At 36.9% G+C, this 13376-nt stretch overlaps 1 protein-coding gene across 7 annotated transcripts in view; it reads right to left on the reverse strand.

Annotated features, from left to right (window-relative positions):
• The window catches only part of ADCYAP1R1 (ADCYAP receptor type I), a 144080-nt gene that overhangs the window by 102244 nt on the left and 28460 nt on the right, over window positions 1-13376 (reverse strand). For all 7 annotated transcript variants that reach the window (XM_030487384.1, XM_030487398.1, XM_030487376.1 and 4 more), the window contains one exon: window positions 10080-10247. In XM_030487384.1, the coding sequence (XP_030343244.1) occupies window positions 10080-10130 (51 nt within the window). In that variant the 5' untranslated portion in view covers window positions 10131-10247. The remainder of the gene's footprint in view (window positions 1-10079; window positions 10248-13376) is intronic.

Genomic DNA, 13376 nt, shown 5'->3' on the forward strand with positions numbered 1-13376 from the left:
TGTGGGACTTCACACTAGTGTTAAAAAATCAGGAGGCACTGCATGGTGTTTTGAGCAACCTGGTCTAGTGGAAGGTGTCCCTGTCTGTGGCAGGGGGTTGGAACGGGATGATTTTAAGGTCCCTTCCATCTGTAATCATTCTGTGCCCTGGCACTCCCCATCTGTGCTTTTTCAGAGCATCCAGGGGTATCCTCCCCACCCCCCGCTACTGTAACAGGTACTATCCATGTACATGGATTTTATGGGTGAGTATAAGTTAAATACCAGGTCACGTACAAAGAGATGTGAAAGTCAGGAAAATAGGGTGCTTGATCACCAGTTCAGTATTGATGGAATAATGTTGTGTATCACTAGGATATGACAGATGATTTTGTTTATGATTTGAGCAGCAAAATAGATGGAAATTTTATTTTTTTTTTTCAGGTTAGCTGAAGATACAAATCTCAGAATGTCTGAAAGCCAAGTGTCTCCCAGAGCTCCTTCACACTGGACAGATTGCCAGGCAGCTCACTAGCACAAATTTCTCCATAATGCAGTGCTCAGATTAACCAAACTTCTCATATCTCATACACCTGCCATTGGCACCATCATTCTAATACTTGAGTATACCTTAGCATTAAGTGGTTTTATCTTTTCCACACCTTTTAGAGACAGGGCAGTGTAGCTGGTCTTGTTTGATACAGAGAGAACAGAAACAAGAAGCTGCAGCATTGCTCAAATGAAGCACTAACCTAGAGCAATGAGATTTGATCTTCAAGCTGTCATGCCTTAGGTTACTGTTCTAGTTGCCAGTGATCCTGATATTTCAGATACCTGAATTAGCTGTTAGATTCAAAAATAAATTAATAAATTGATAAATTCAAGTGGATGAGTTTTGTGAGCAGTAGCACAAGGCTTTAGCCATTGATCGCATGGAGTAGTGTCTCCTAGATGAGCTCCTGTTTAGATAATCTGCTGTCTAATAAGGCTTGAGCTTATGTTGAAGTTCATTTTTCTGTAGGGAATTAACAAAATCTGTCTTTGCCTAAACATTCGTATGAAACTGGTAGAAAATTAATTTGTCTGAGAATGTGATCGTTCCATCGAATTTAGTTGAAACCACCCATAGCATTCAATACTTAGGGATAAATAGATAGGCAGGTAGACAGGTAGGTAGGTAGGTAGATAGATAGATAGATAGACAGACAGACAGACAGACAGACAGATAGATGACCTGGAGGAATAGAAAAATAAATACATGTATGTAGATGGGATCACATGAGTCAGCTTTCCTTAGGGCAACAAAGACCCTTCAACATTTTATAGCCTATTCCCACTGACATTGCCTGCCTTTACAAAATTCCTGACTCTCTCACAGATGTTCTGCAAACGGAGTGTGTAAGGGAATGCCTACGGCTACAGGATGAATAATAACATCATCGCTTTTGATGTCAAAGCTTTTAGGCTGAAAATATGCAGAGAGATTCAATAGTTATTTTAAATTAGCAGACAGTTTGTTCACCTTGTGTTTCTGCATTAGTTCAGACATAACTGACAATACACAATGGCCAAAAATGTTTAGATTTTGCACATCTACGTTGCTGGAAGTGGTACTAAAATGGACTAGCTTAGTCTAGAGTGAGTCTCTAGTCACTCTTAGAATGAGAATTTAATTTTTATTGCAATGCAAACGTGTCATGTATTTTCTTATGTTTTTAAGTAATGGAGCAAATTATCATAAAACTGGCTAATAGAGATATAACAACTAACCCCAGCTCAGCCAGAGGGCAGCAAGAAAAAAGAACATTTTAATATTTGTGAAGAAATAAACACAAATTTATACCCTTGAGCTTTAGCATATTTCTAACCTTATCCAATATGCATTTTGTATTATCAGTTATCTGGCAAGCCCTTTGCAAACAAGAAAGTCAAAATAAAGGTCCAAAGAGTTTTATGCCAAAATATGTAACATGTTTAGATGTGGCTATCAGGTAAGAATAATAAATGAAAAATAAAAAAAATACATAATAAAAAAAAAATCTCTGTGCTTTCCGTTCCCAAATCTGCAAATACCAGTAGTTCAAATTATTGACAAACTGTCTCAGAAATCTTCAAACAACCAAATCAACAGCCTGTATTAAGCCTAAATAACCCCTGAATAACACACTTCGGCCACAGATGCTGAGTCAGAGAGAGACTGTGGCACAGAAAGCATTTGAAAAGAGTACACAGAAGCTAAAGTGTTTTCTTTTTCTGTCTAAAGCTCTTAGAAAATTAATAAGAATTTTACACTCCAAATGAAGCCTATTTAGCAACATTTGACAGGAAAGGACATTGCATAAATGTGTTATTGAGAAGTTCAGGAACAGTATAAACTTTATTGCTTTGCAATCCTTAACAGAATTTTTCAGCATAAGTGAAAATACATAAAGTGTTTTGGAACAGTGAGTGCAGCCACTGACCACATACAAAGGTTGGGAAACCATTAAACCTACCAATTGACACAAAGGAAATCTGGCTGAAACACATTCATTGAGCCTGTTTTGCCTCAGGAAACAACATGCCAATGAAGTTTACAGTCTAAACCGTACTGATAGAAAAAAAAGGAAGAAAAAAAAAAAAAGCTGTCATTTTTCCTTTTTAAAAAGGGGAAGGAAAGTTATGATGTGCTCCCTTTCCATATTGTGTCTTGTTTGAAGACAATATTTGAATACTTATTTAGAAGCTTTATTTTGTACAAAAAAGAGAAAAAACTTGAAATTAAGATTAAATTTTTTAAACTTTACTAGAGAGAATAATTCTGGCTAAGTATTACAATATATTTTTAAATGTTATTATGTGGGGAAAATATTTTTCCTGTTCTCTCTAAAATGGATCTTCTTTCATATTTTTTAAGAAATCCTGAAGTATTTAATGGTATGCGTTTTTTATTTTTCTTTACTACAGACACAATAATCCATTGGCATCTCTTCTCACTCATCCAAGAACACACATTCAATAATCCATTTTAAAAATGTATTCCAGGAAAGGTAGTAACCAGCATCTGTGATAACCATACAAACCACCCCATGACGGTGAGTCCCAAGATGTTAATAATGCCAGACAGTTGGACAACAGTGACTTACTGTCATCTATTCACCAACTACATAACATTCATAAAGTGTAACACACTGCTCAATAAAGCTGAGGTTTCTAAAAATAAAAGAAACAAAAGTATAGACTAAGATAATTTTTATGACCCTGCCATAGGGAGAGCACTAAGAGGGCTTAGGATGGGTTACACCAATACCTAGATGTTTCTGTCCCTTGCCACAGAATAATTGGTATATATTAACATAGGTAAACATCTTAATCTAGACATTCAGCATTTAGGTGGTTAAATATTGCCCTAAGTACATTTCTTGACATCATTTAGGTACACGACTCAGCTCTAACATGCACAGGGAAGTACAGAGGCAGGTCCCATTTATTAGGAAGGTGATGTTCTCTGTTTTGGGCAAAACTAGCATTATATGGCATGGAATAAATAAATCACAGACATTACTGTATTTCAAGGTGACCCATATCTCCAAAATGCTCACTTCCAAGTGATTTCCACATGGGGAAAAAAAAGGTGGGGGAGGGGGGCGAGAGAAACAAACCCAATTTTCTCTTCAGGAGCCTGAGCACAAGCTAGCCTGGAGTGAGATATTCACCCCTTGCCCGGAGAAACAAAGGAGAATTTGTTGAGTTGGGTTCCATGCCCTTGGGGACTACAGTGACAGCAACACTTAGACTTTATGGTTGGCAGTGGTTTTTTATGGGCCTCATAGATTTTTATTAAATAGCCATATCTCTATTGCTTTGAAAAAGAAGCCCTGGAAGCAGCCTTAAGCACTGAATGCTCTCTTGCACCTACTTCCTAATCCTATGGCTGTTGCATGGGTAACCTCTGGACAGTTCATCTGGACGCCCTGTGGTGTAAAACCCTGGGGCAAGCACTGATCCGTTGTGCTCCCCAAGGCAGGCTTACAGCATCGCTGCTTGATCCCTAGGAAAGTCCCAATTCTTGCTGTAGGACATACATTCACTCTGAGAAGCAGCAGAGTTTATTTCACAGATTGAGAAGAAACTATTACAAGCCATGAGAGGGGCAGGAGGAGAAGCCCAAATCCCTAACAGTGCAGCGATGAAAATGGGGGTTTTTTCATATTCTGTTCCTCTCTTCCTTCTCTTTTGCTTCCATTTTCCCCTTTCTTTTAATGTAGCTTTGGTTTGGCATCACAACTATTTCTTCAAGCTGACTCCACAGTAAATTTTCTTAGGCTGCTGACTCAGCAAACCAGAGGAAGAACAGGCCAGCAGCACACTTGCTAGCAACTTGGATATTATCCCTTCAGGTGCTGGATATTAATAGCTGAGCAACATGAAAAATCACTGATTCTGACTTCTTCTTTTTCCACAGGATCCTTTTCTAAGAAATCTTTTTTTATTTTCCAATTTGTTATTTGACTGCTCATCCAACGCTCCTCCAAGCTCATGAATACAAAATCAGCAGGGAAAAGAATCATATTAACGTTCCTAAATCAGTGTTGTCATCATATTATTTGCCTGTCACAGAAACTATTAGTACTACCAGAGGGCAAAAGAGTGAACACATTAATGTAGGGCAACCATTTACTGCTTTGTAACCTGCTGCCATGTATTTCTAAGACCTAAACATCTTGCCTGCCTAAATAAGGAATGCTGCATTTACATACGTGTTTGTGCATAATGTTGCGAGCCACACATTGCTAGAATATGTGTATTTCTAGATTTTCTTTTTTTTGTTGTCATTTATGTTTTGTGGAAATAAATTTAGTAACCTTAAAAACCATTTAAAACAAGCACGTCTTTTTTCAGCTTCTGCAATAACTGTAACTGACATCTGATGTGCCCAGTGTGAGATTACAAGTGCCAGTGTACTAGACAGAGTACCAACACAACATCAAGGTCTCCTACCAGCTTCAGACATCTTAGACAGAAGTACCAACATGCTAGGCCTTCTCAAAAAAAACCCAACAACCCAGGGACTTACAGGTATCTAACTCAGGAGGACATATCCTGAGATTTCCATCACTCTGTCATTCTCTGTAAGCACCTGTCCCACCTAGCTGACAGGCTAAGGACCATCTGGAAACCAGGATTTTAATTTTTGTGTCTCTGATAGGTGCTTGGAAAGGTGCTTGAAGTTGGTTGTTATCAAGGGCACTGTCGTTATTTTTCAACACTGATTTTCTCGGATGTTTTTTGTGATACACCATACCAGAAATTTTGAACCTTCTCTTACCATTATACATCCTCAGACTTTTTTTTCTTCTTTAAAAAAGGCATAGGCTTTTCTGAGGCTGTTATGTTCTGCTGATTGCCCCCAGCACCATCTCCTTATATTAAAAAGGAAAATCTATAGCAGCAGTAATGTCTTGGCTAGCTGAGTTTTTTCTCCTCTGGAGAACATTCCCAGCAGTTCCCTACCTATATTTGTACATATTTGCATTTGCATTACGTAAGTAATAGGGAAATCCCATGTAACTGTGCATTATGTTAAAGACAGTAGCAATCCTACAGAGAACTTGAATAGCACTATGAGATGTTATAAATCGTAAGGCACATAAACTAATTAAAAGCTGTCTCATTAAGTCCTGCATGGAAAAAAATAGTTCGATTAAAGAGCAGGGACCAACACAACCATCTTAAATTCGTGCCTGAGGAAAGTCACATTCAGGCTGCAGCAGAAAATGGATGCTATAACAAACATAGCCGGGCTGGAAAGAAACTAGTAGAATAGTGTGTCTGAATACACTGTCTCTCTTCTTTAAAAAATGACAGACACTGAAATATAAATGATCCTATTTGAACATAGCCTGGCAAGCTGGAAGTGACTGTGCTACAGATGAATAATGGAGGATACAGACAGGTGTCTATTCTGTAGACTATACACACCCTTAAAAACTTGGAAAAAATTTATCCCCTTCAGTAAACAGGGTCTAGCAAACAGATCTAGTTTCTGTCTTCACCTCTTCATGAATTGATTAAACATAATCAGATCAAGGTTTCATTCTCTGATATGTGAGATGCTGTTTGTGCATCCAAATCTGTATTTGCCCATCTGACCCTCATATGGTGATTGTACTTCAATGTTGGTATGCAAGAGGTATCAATCACGCCTTTCTTTTTAATTTCTTTTTGCTTTGTTTTGTTTTTTTAAGGAAGTCAATGAACATGTTTGCCAGCTAATGAAATGCTATGAAGAATATCTTATAATTGGAAACATTTAATCTTAGCAATATTAAAAATGCCACAAGAAATTCCAAATATTAGCTGAAGTAATACATCTGATTGAATTATTACAGTCACTTAGAACACCTGCATTGCAGTTACATTTAAAATTCAGTTCATATACTAAGCCAACTTTGTGAGTCATGAATTCCATTGTTTCTCAAATATATTTGGAGCCAGACAAAGGAATGATGGTTTAGGATCCTATCTCCTTAATAATTTATGATCATTTTTGTTGATACTTCCAATAAAAAAACCCAAGCCCACTGCTACCACAGGTGAATGGAATGAAAAATCAAACAAAATGGCAGTGAAAGTGAATTTAGAAGCAAAAAATAGGTAGAATGAAGAAAATTAATGTTCCAATGAAGAGAGGAGATGTTCAGACAAAACAAAGAATGAAAGTGACTGAAAAGAAATAGGCTAGTTAACAAAAAATGGTCTAAGAACAGCTAAAATAGCAACATAGGCATTTAAAGATAGGAAAGCATTTAAAATGGGTTAAAAATAAAGCTCAAGAAACCCTCTAAAATGCATTTCAGGTATCATGCTTCTAGATATTGCCTTCAGTTCCAAGTGATTAATAAGAAGGTAGAATACCTTTGCGATAGGCAAATACAGAATATCCTGTTAAACACATGAAAAATCTAACCACCCTAGTCCCTGACAATTAGAACTGGCTTAATGTGCCAATTTCTAAATATATCTCAGCATCTTATTTTCTTGTTCTCTGGTCTGTCTGTAGTTGAAGACACCTAGAATTTTCCATTAAAACACTTTGTCCTCTTTTTGCTTTTTCTTGATCTGTTTATGAGTGCAGACATTAGCCTGGGCACTTTTTGGTTTTCTGTGTGTAAAATGGAACGTGGTTCATTCTACCAGTGAAGCCAAAAACTACACATCCAAGCAGGTGTACAGGTTCAGGAGCTAATGCAGCCACACTGACTATGAGGGATGGAGACATGGGCCACAAAATGAGGATTGATCCCAACTGCTGAGAACAGGAGCTCACCTTGAGAGTAATAGATTTCTTGAACAGTACCAGATGTGTTTAGAGGAAAGCAATGTAAAAGAAGATTTATGGTTTTTTCAGGAACTTTTTGGAGGATAGGATGACATTCAAATTTACTCTATATTTTTTAAATAATAATAAATAATCTAATAATAAATAATAATAAATAATAATAAATAATAATAATTAATAATAATTAATAATAAATAATTTACCACTCCCTTGGTAGAAAACCTGAAAATCTGTGTGACAGAAAATTACCAATTTGAGGACATCAGCACAGCACATTAGAGGTGGTTTAAAGAGAAAGTGTGTGTCCCAGTGGAGAGAAAATGTGTTACCAGAAGCATTACAAAAAGAGTCCCAGCAAGGAAAGAACCATAAATCACATTATCTCATTCCTGAACTCTGGTCTGTGAAAAGAAACTTAGGGATGTAATAAGGAATAAATAGTATACACAAATTACAATACAATTTCTGTCAAAGGCATAAATCTCTTCACTGATCAAAGTGTGCATGCAAATATACAAGTTCATTTGTGTAAAATCATTAACTTTAGTACCTGGATTCCTGCAAGAGATTATAATAAAACCTGGCACTTTCAAACAAGATCATAAACATTGCAGAAACAGCATATACAAAAGCATATTTGTCCTTATTAGCCCTGGTTTGCTTCACAGTATTTCATTAGAGAGCTGTTCTTTCCAAAAGCTGGAGCTGATCACTAATTATCCAGCTCAGCGATCACAGTTATGTCCTGAAATGCTAGGAACTGGAAACTTGCTGTCCTTCCACATTTGCCCGGAAGGTCATCCATCTGAAAGCTCAAGAGATACATTCAGTCACATTTATTTCCCTTAATTAAAAATTGTTTACCTCTAAATAAGAAGACACCTTTTGTCTGTCTCAAGCTGAACACCAAAAATCTTGAAACGTTCAAGATCACTGATCATTAAAAAAAAAAAGTCTTTTGCGTTTTCATTCATATGACCATTTAATAAATTTTATTTCCAGTCTGAATATTATGGTGCATACCCAGGAATTCAGCAGGTCTACCGATCTGCTTTCCAGTTTCACCGGGTATAGGATGCATCTCACGAACACTTACAGATGAGGAAACACTGAGGCTGTCTTAGGCTTAGCTGTAAGATGGGAGTTCCTAAGAGACCGACAGTTGTCATTTCTGGGTCTCAAACCAGAAGCTACAAGGTGTGTTTATGTAATTCAATATACGTCCAAAAAACAGCATCTGAATTTGAGCTAACCTCCTTTTATAGGAATCTCATACTAACGTAAGCATCCAAAACAGATTAAATATGGGGCTTTTTCGCCTCCACATTAGCTTAGAGGAAGTTTAGTGTAAATATATTTCAGAGATACACTATAAAAATTAAACAAACTCACTTTGCTAATAACTAATACCTGATAGCTGACCAGGAAAACTAGGCAATAGTCAGAAGAGTTGTGCACTAGAAAGAAGTTTAAAGACCAGATAATTTATATTAAAGACCAGATAATTTTTATCGTAAGGGACTGTATTATTTGGATAAACAGAAGTATACTACCAGTTTCAATCCTATACTAAGGAATTTAGCTGAATAATTAAACAGATACACAGTTAATTAAAGTGGTCTCTAAATACAACCAAAAAGAAAGAATGTGTATTTTTGTGTGCCAAAATAAAGCTGAGCCCTGTATGCTGACTGCTATGCATTGTAAAAGATCACACAACCAACATACATAAGCAAGAAACTACGTAAAAACTGCTGAAAGGTACTCTGGTCATGTCACTGCCATATTAAATAGTTCTTAATTAAAAGTAAAAACAAAATAAATGTGAAGAATGCTTTAAAATACCTAGCTATTAAAGTGCAGTAACATGAGAAATCTGTATATTAAGCAATTGTAAAGCATTTGCATGGAAATTATAGCAAGCTATTAATGAGAATGAGGTAGAGGATTTAAATAATAGTGCTATTTTTCACAGTATCCCTTTGTGCAATGCCTCTTGAGAAGTGATGAAAAGCACAGTTGTGACCAATGGTCTAGCAAAGAACTGAGTTGAAATGCGAGATGAGTTTATTATAGGGGTTGTATATTGCTTCTCACAGTTACAAAGTGAAAAAGCATGCTTTCTTCAATGGTTTTATGGCTGTTACACAAGGCTAGAGCCACAACACTCAGGGGGACAACAGGCAGGTGTAGAGTTACAATCTCCAGATGTGTTAAGACTGAGTGATTAATGGGAGAGCATGTTACTTAATAAGTAAAGGCTTATGATGAAAATAAAACCCTGTAATCTTCATGAAGAGCTGACAATCTTCGGAAAAGTGATAGAAGAGTTTGAGTGCTTGTATATTTAGAGGCTCACTTGTACAGTTTATTAAAATTGGTCCTCTGAAAATGGAGGCATTCAAAAGCACTGGCTAAAATATCTTGAGGCTTATGTTTCACTGAGCTGATACAAATCTCTAATTTTACCCCACCTGCCTGGGGAAAAAAAACCCCAACAAAACCTAAGCCAATGAATTTGAAGCAAGAGCCCCACAATTTTTTTTTTTTCAATTATTGTTTTATTTTATTTTCTATTTAATCTCAGATACAAATAGTGAACAAATCCCCTCAGGGAACTGACTTGCCCTTCTATATGATGAGCAGTGATCACAGTTCTATTGCATCCACAAAGGAGGATTAATCAGTGTCAGTAACAGATCCTTCACTCTTAGCAAGTTCTGGTCTTGAGAACATGTATTTATATAAGTACAATGTAAATAAAAATGTTTTTCCTTACCATGGGAAGCAGTATCAGGGTGAAGAAGCAGATCTTCCAATTGAAGGCCATCTTCTCTCTTAATTTTGAACTTCAGTCAAGTTTTGCTTGTTAACACTACTATTCGGGCTGAAGCACAGGCTTTCTGCAGAATTTTTGGCTAAGGTCTTCAGGTCAAGGCTCAGATCTCTACAGTGAAAGAGGAAAATTCGTATAAATAAACATTAAGAGAACAAAAAAGGAATGGACAGTGAACAGAGAACCCAACACTTGAACATATTAGAGAACAACAGTTGTACATGTTAGAGATCAACCATACTTGTAACCATACTTGTGTGGATTGCAGCTATCAACAGGTGGTCTTGGATACTTAATTTAAAGCCAAAGGACATGCTTTGTGATCAGTTACTTGTATCATGGAAACTACTGAAACAGGTTCTGTAGCTGCAAAGACGTAAATTGTATCCAAAGCAAAAGGTAGGATGGATGGATTATTTTGAACCAGAAAAAGAACCTCTCTGCTTCATTTCTGAAGTCATGACTTGCCCTTCATGATTTTCAGTAATATCTCAAAAGAACAGCTGTCTGGGGGCTTTATAGGTGACTGCATGACATGACGATTTACTCACAGAGACCACTTGTCCACATAACAAAATCCGTGACCAGAGTTGTTAATAATCTGATGTCTTTTTGAGAACTTAGCAATAGAGTTGCAAAGGAATGAATTGTATTGTAAGGCTGAAGATTCAACTGTAAGACAGGACTGACTTACATAGACGACAGTGTCATGAATATTTGACTTCCATTACTTGATCTCTGCCAAGGAGCTAGACAGGTGGTTAGGACACCAACAGAATTGCATAGCAGACATTAGCTCTGTCCTAGCACTTCCTGCCATAACCCAGTGTTTAAAAATTCCCACTGACTCCAAACCATAATTTATCAAACAGTTTTTCATTCAAGAAAATTTTCTCTCCCCTGTCTGGTTGAGGAGGAGATTGACAGAGTAGCTGGGCAACTGGCATCCAGCAAAGGTTAGTACACCACACCCCTTCAGTGTATTTCTACCCTACAGACCTAATTTCTCCAAGATAAGCTCAGCCAGAGGTCCTTTGGCAATGTCTACGGTAATTTAGGTAAAACATTTCTGCTTAGAAAGGTGTGAGAGTTTAGCCCCATGGGCATGAGCTGTGCCACACCAGTTTGTCTCAGAGCCAGAGAACTGCCTCTCATACGTTCATTTCCAAGTGTAAATGAAGCCTTTGAATGCTGAGGCCCCTTTTAAAATCTTGTCTGATGTAGGTTTCCTACATGCCACCACCTATCACTTCCATGAGCATAAACACAACTGACTTTCATCTTCACAACTAGAAAAAAGTTTAGATAGATAAGAAAATATTTGTGAGAAGAAAATAAAGATAGATAATAACAAGTCAGGGATAGAGGGGACAAACAATTAGAGAAAGAATAAAGCAAGAGTGTATTGGAAAAACATTTAAAATAACAGAGGGAATGTGAGAAAATGCAACAAAGGAGAAAACAGACTGAAGACAGAAAGTAAATAAACAAATGATGAAGGCAAATGCAAAAGAATTTTTACGATCAGGGGACACTCAATTTTTATACTGACTGTGACGTACTGCAAAGACATCAGCATTCAGAAAAAAGAAAAAAGAAATGAAAGAGGTAAATTAAGCTCTCTCTAATTTTTTGTCTTCTCTATCCAGACCCTGGCTAAATGGAGAACAATAAATTAATAAAATTCCCTCCAAACTGATCTGCTTTCTGCCATCCTCACTCGATCAGTCACTCATGCTCTGCTCTGGTACTGAATTTAATTACTTAACTCTATTTCTGATGGTTTATCAAATAATGAAGGACTGATAGGATCTCAGCTGAGGAGGACAGCAAACATCTGTGGGTGACATTCAGCAGTGAGGAGTTGGAAAAACAAAGTCACTCCATTAACAGAAGCAGCAGAAAACCAGACAGACGCATTAGCACACATTGGATTTGAAATATTTTTTGATTGTTTGCACTCCTGTGTGCAGGCCAGTACAGAAAGGCCAGAGAGTGGTGTGGAGATTGAATTCTATCCTTGGATTCTGCTATTGTAATACATCAGAAATATGATTTAAATACCATAGGAGAGTGGGAGATGACTGACTAAACAGACGGATACCCTGCAGGAAGGTGGTAACTTTCAGAATACAATATTCCCAATATTCGAAGACACAATTTTACTTTAACCTGGCATTAACTGGGCTTGAAAAGTGGAGAGTGGATGTTTTATGTTTTATCCTAGTTTCAAAGGAACTTCTAAAGAGACAACATGAACATCTGAAAACCATTTCCTTGGTTTTCTTTCACATTTTGCAAAGGAAGTAAAAGAATCAACTTCATTTTTGCCTTCAAGGTAGTCATGGAAACCTGCATAAAAACTGGGCTGAGGCCTTCATTTCATCCACGGAGACTCAAGTGTTTATTAGGCAGCAACAACTACCAGTTCTGTGAGCTTATACTGTGGACCTGCAACAGAATCTGTATATATTGTTTAGCAGCTCCTAGCATGTATGATATACATGGGTGCAGAGTCCACCTGTCACCAAGAAAAGGCACAAACAGGTACTATCGGCTATGTTTTACTAGTAAAATTAGCTTTTCTAAAAATACAGGAAATTTTTATAAAGCATTTTCATTTCCATTCATGGCAAAGAAATAAACATATGAATATAGAATTTAGAAGGGAAGCTTGAATTATCGTATTGTCTTCCGACGTCAATGGTAGCCAAATTCGGTAATCTCATTAGTAAATTAGAGATACTGGTGCTTTATGTTGTTGTTTTATCTTCATCTGCTACTGTAATTAAAATTAGTAAGTCAGAATAGCCAACAGCATGGGGGTTGCATCTTTCAGTTATGCATATACAGTTCCCCAATATAAAAAAATATTCAACTAGCACTGGTGAAACAGAAAAGCTGTGGAAGTGTTTGCAAATTTGAAAATAGGTTGATGGTTACTAAAGTGGAATGGGCTTCAGGGAATTATTTCAGAGCTGAAATACAGGACAAAAAAAAAAATAATTACTTATTTAGGTCAGCTAATGACTTAAGAAAGTAATTAATCACCTATGAAGGTGGATTCATTTGTCCACTGTAGACACTTTCAGTGCCATAGCAGATTCCTTGTGTTACTTCAAATAGGCACTTCAAGGGCAGGTTGGAAAAGCTCCAGCAAAACATGTTCTGCTGTAAGCGCCCATTTCTTTCCCCTATTTCAAAAAAAAAAAAAGTGTGGACTGTTTAGCTCATATGCGG

The sequence above is a fragment of the Strigops habroptila genome, chromosome 1 (genome assembly GCF_004027225.2).
Source record: "Strigops habroptila isolate Jane chromosome 1, bStrHab1.2.pri, whole genome shotgun sequence".
NCBI classification, from domain to species: Eukaryota; Metazoa; Chordata; class Aves; order Psittaciformes; family Psittacidae; genus Strigops; species Strigops habroptila.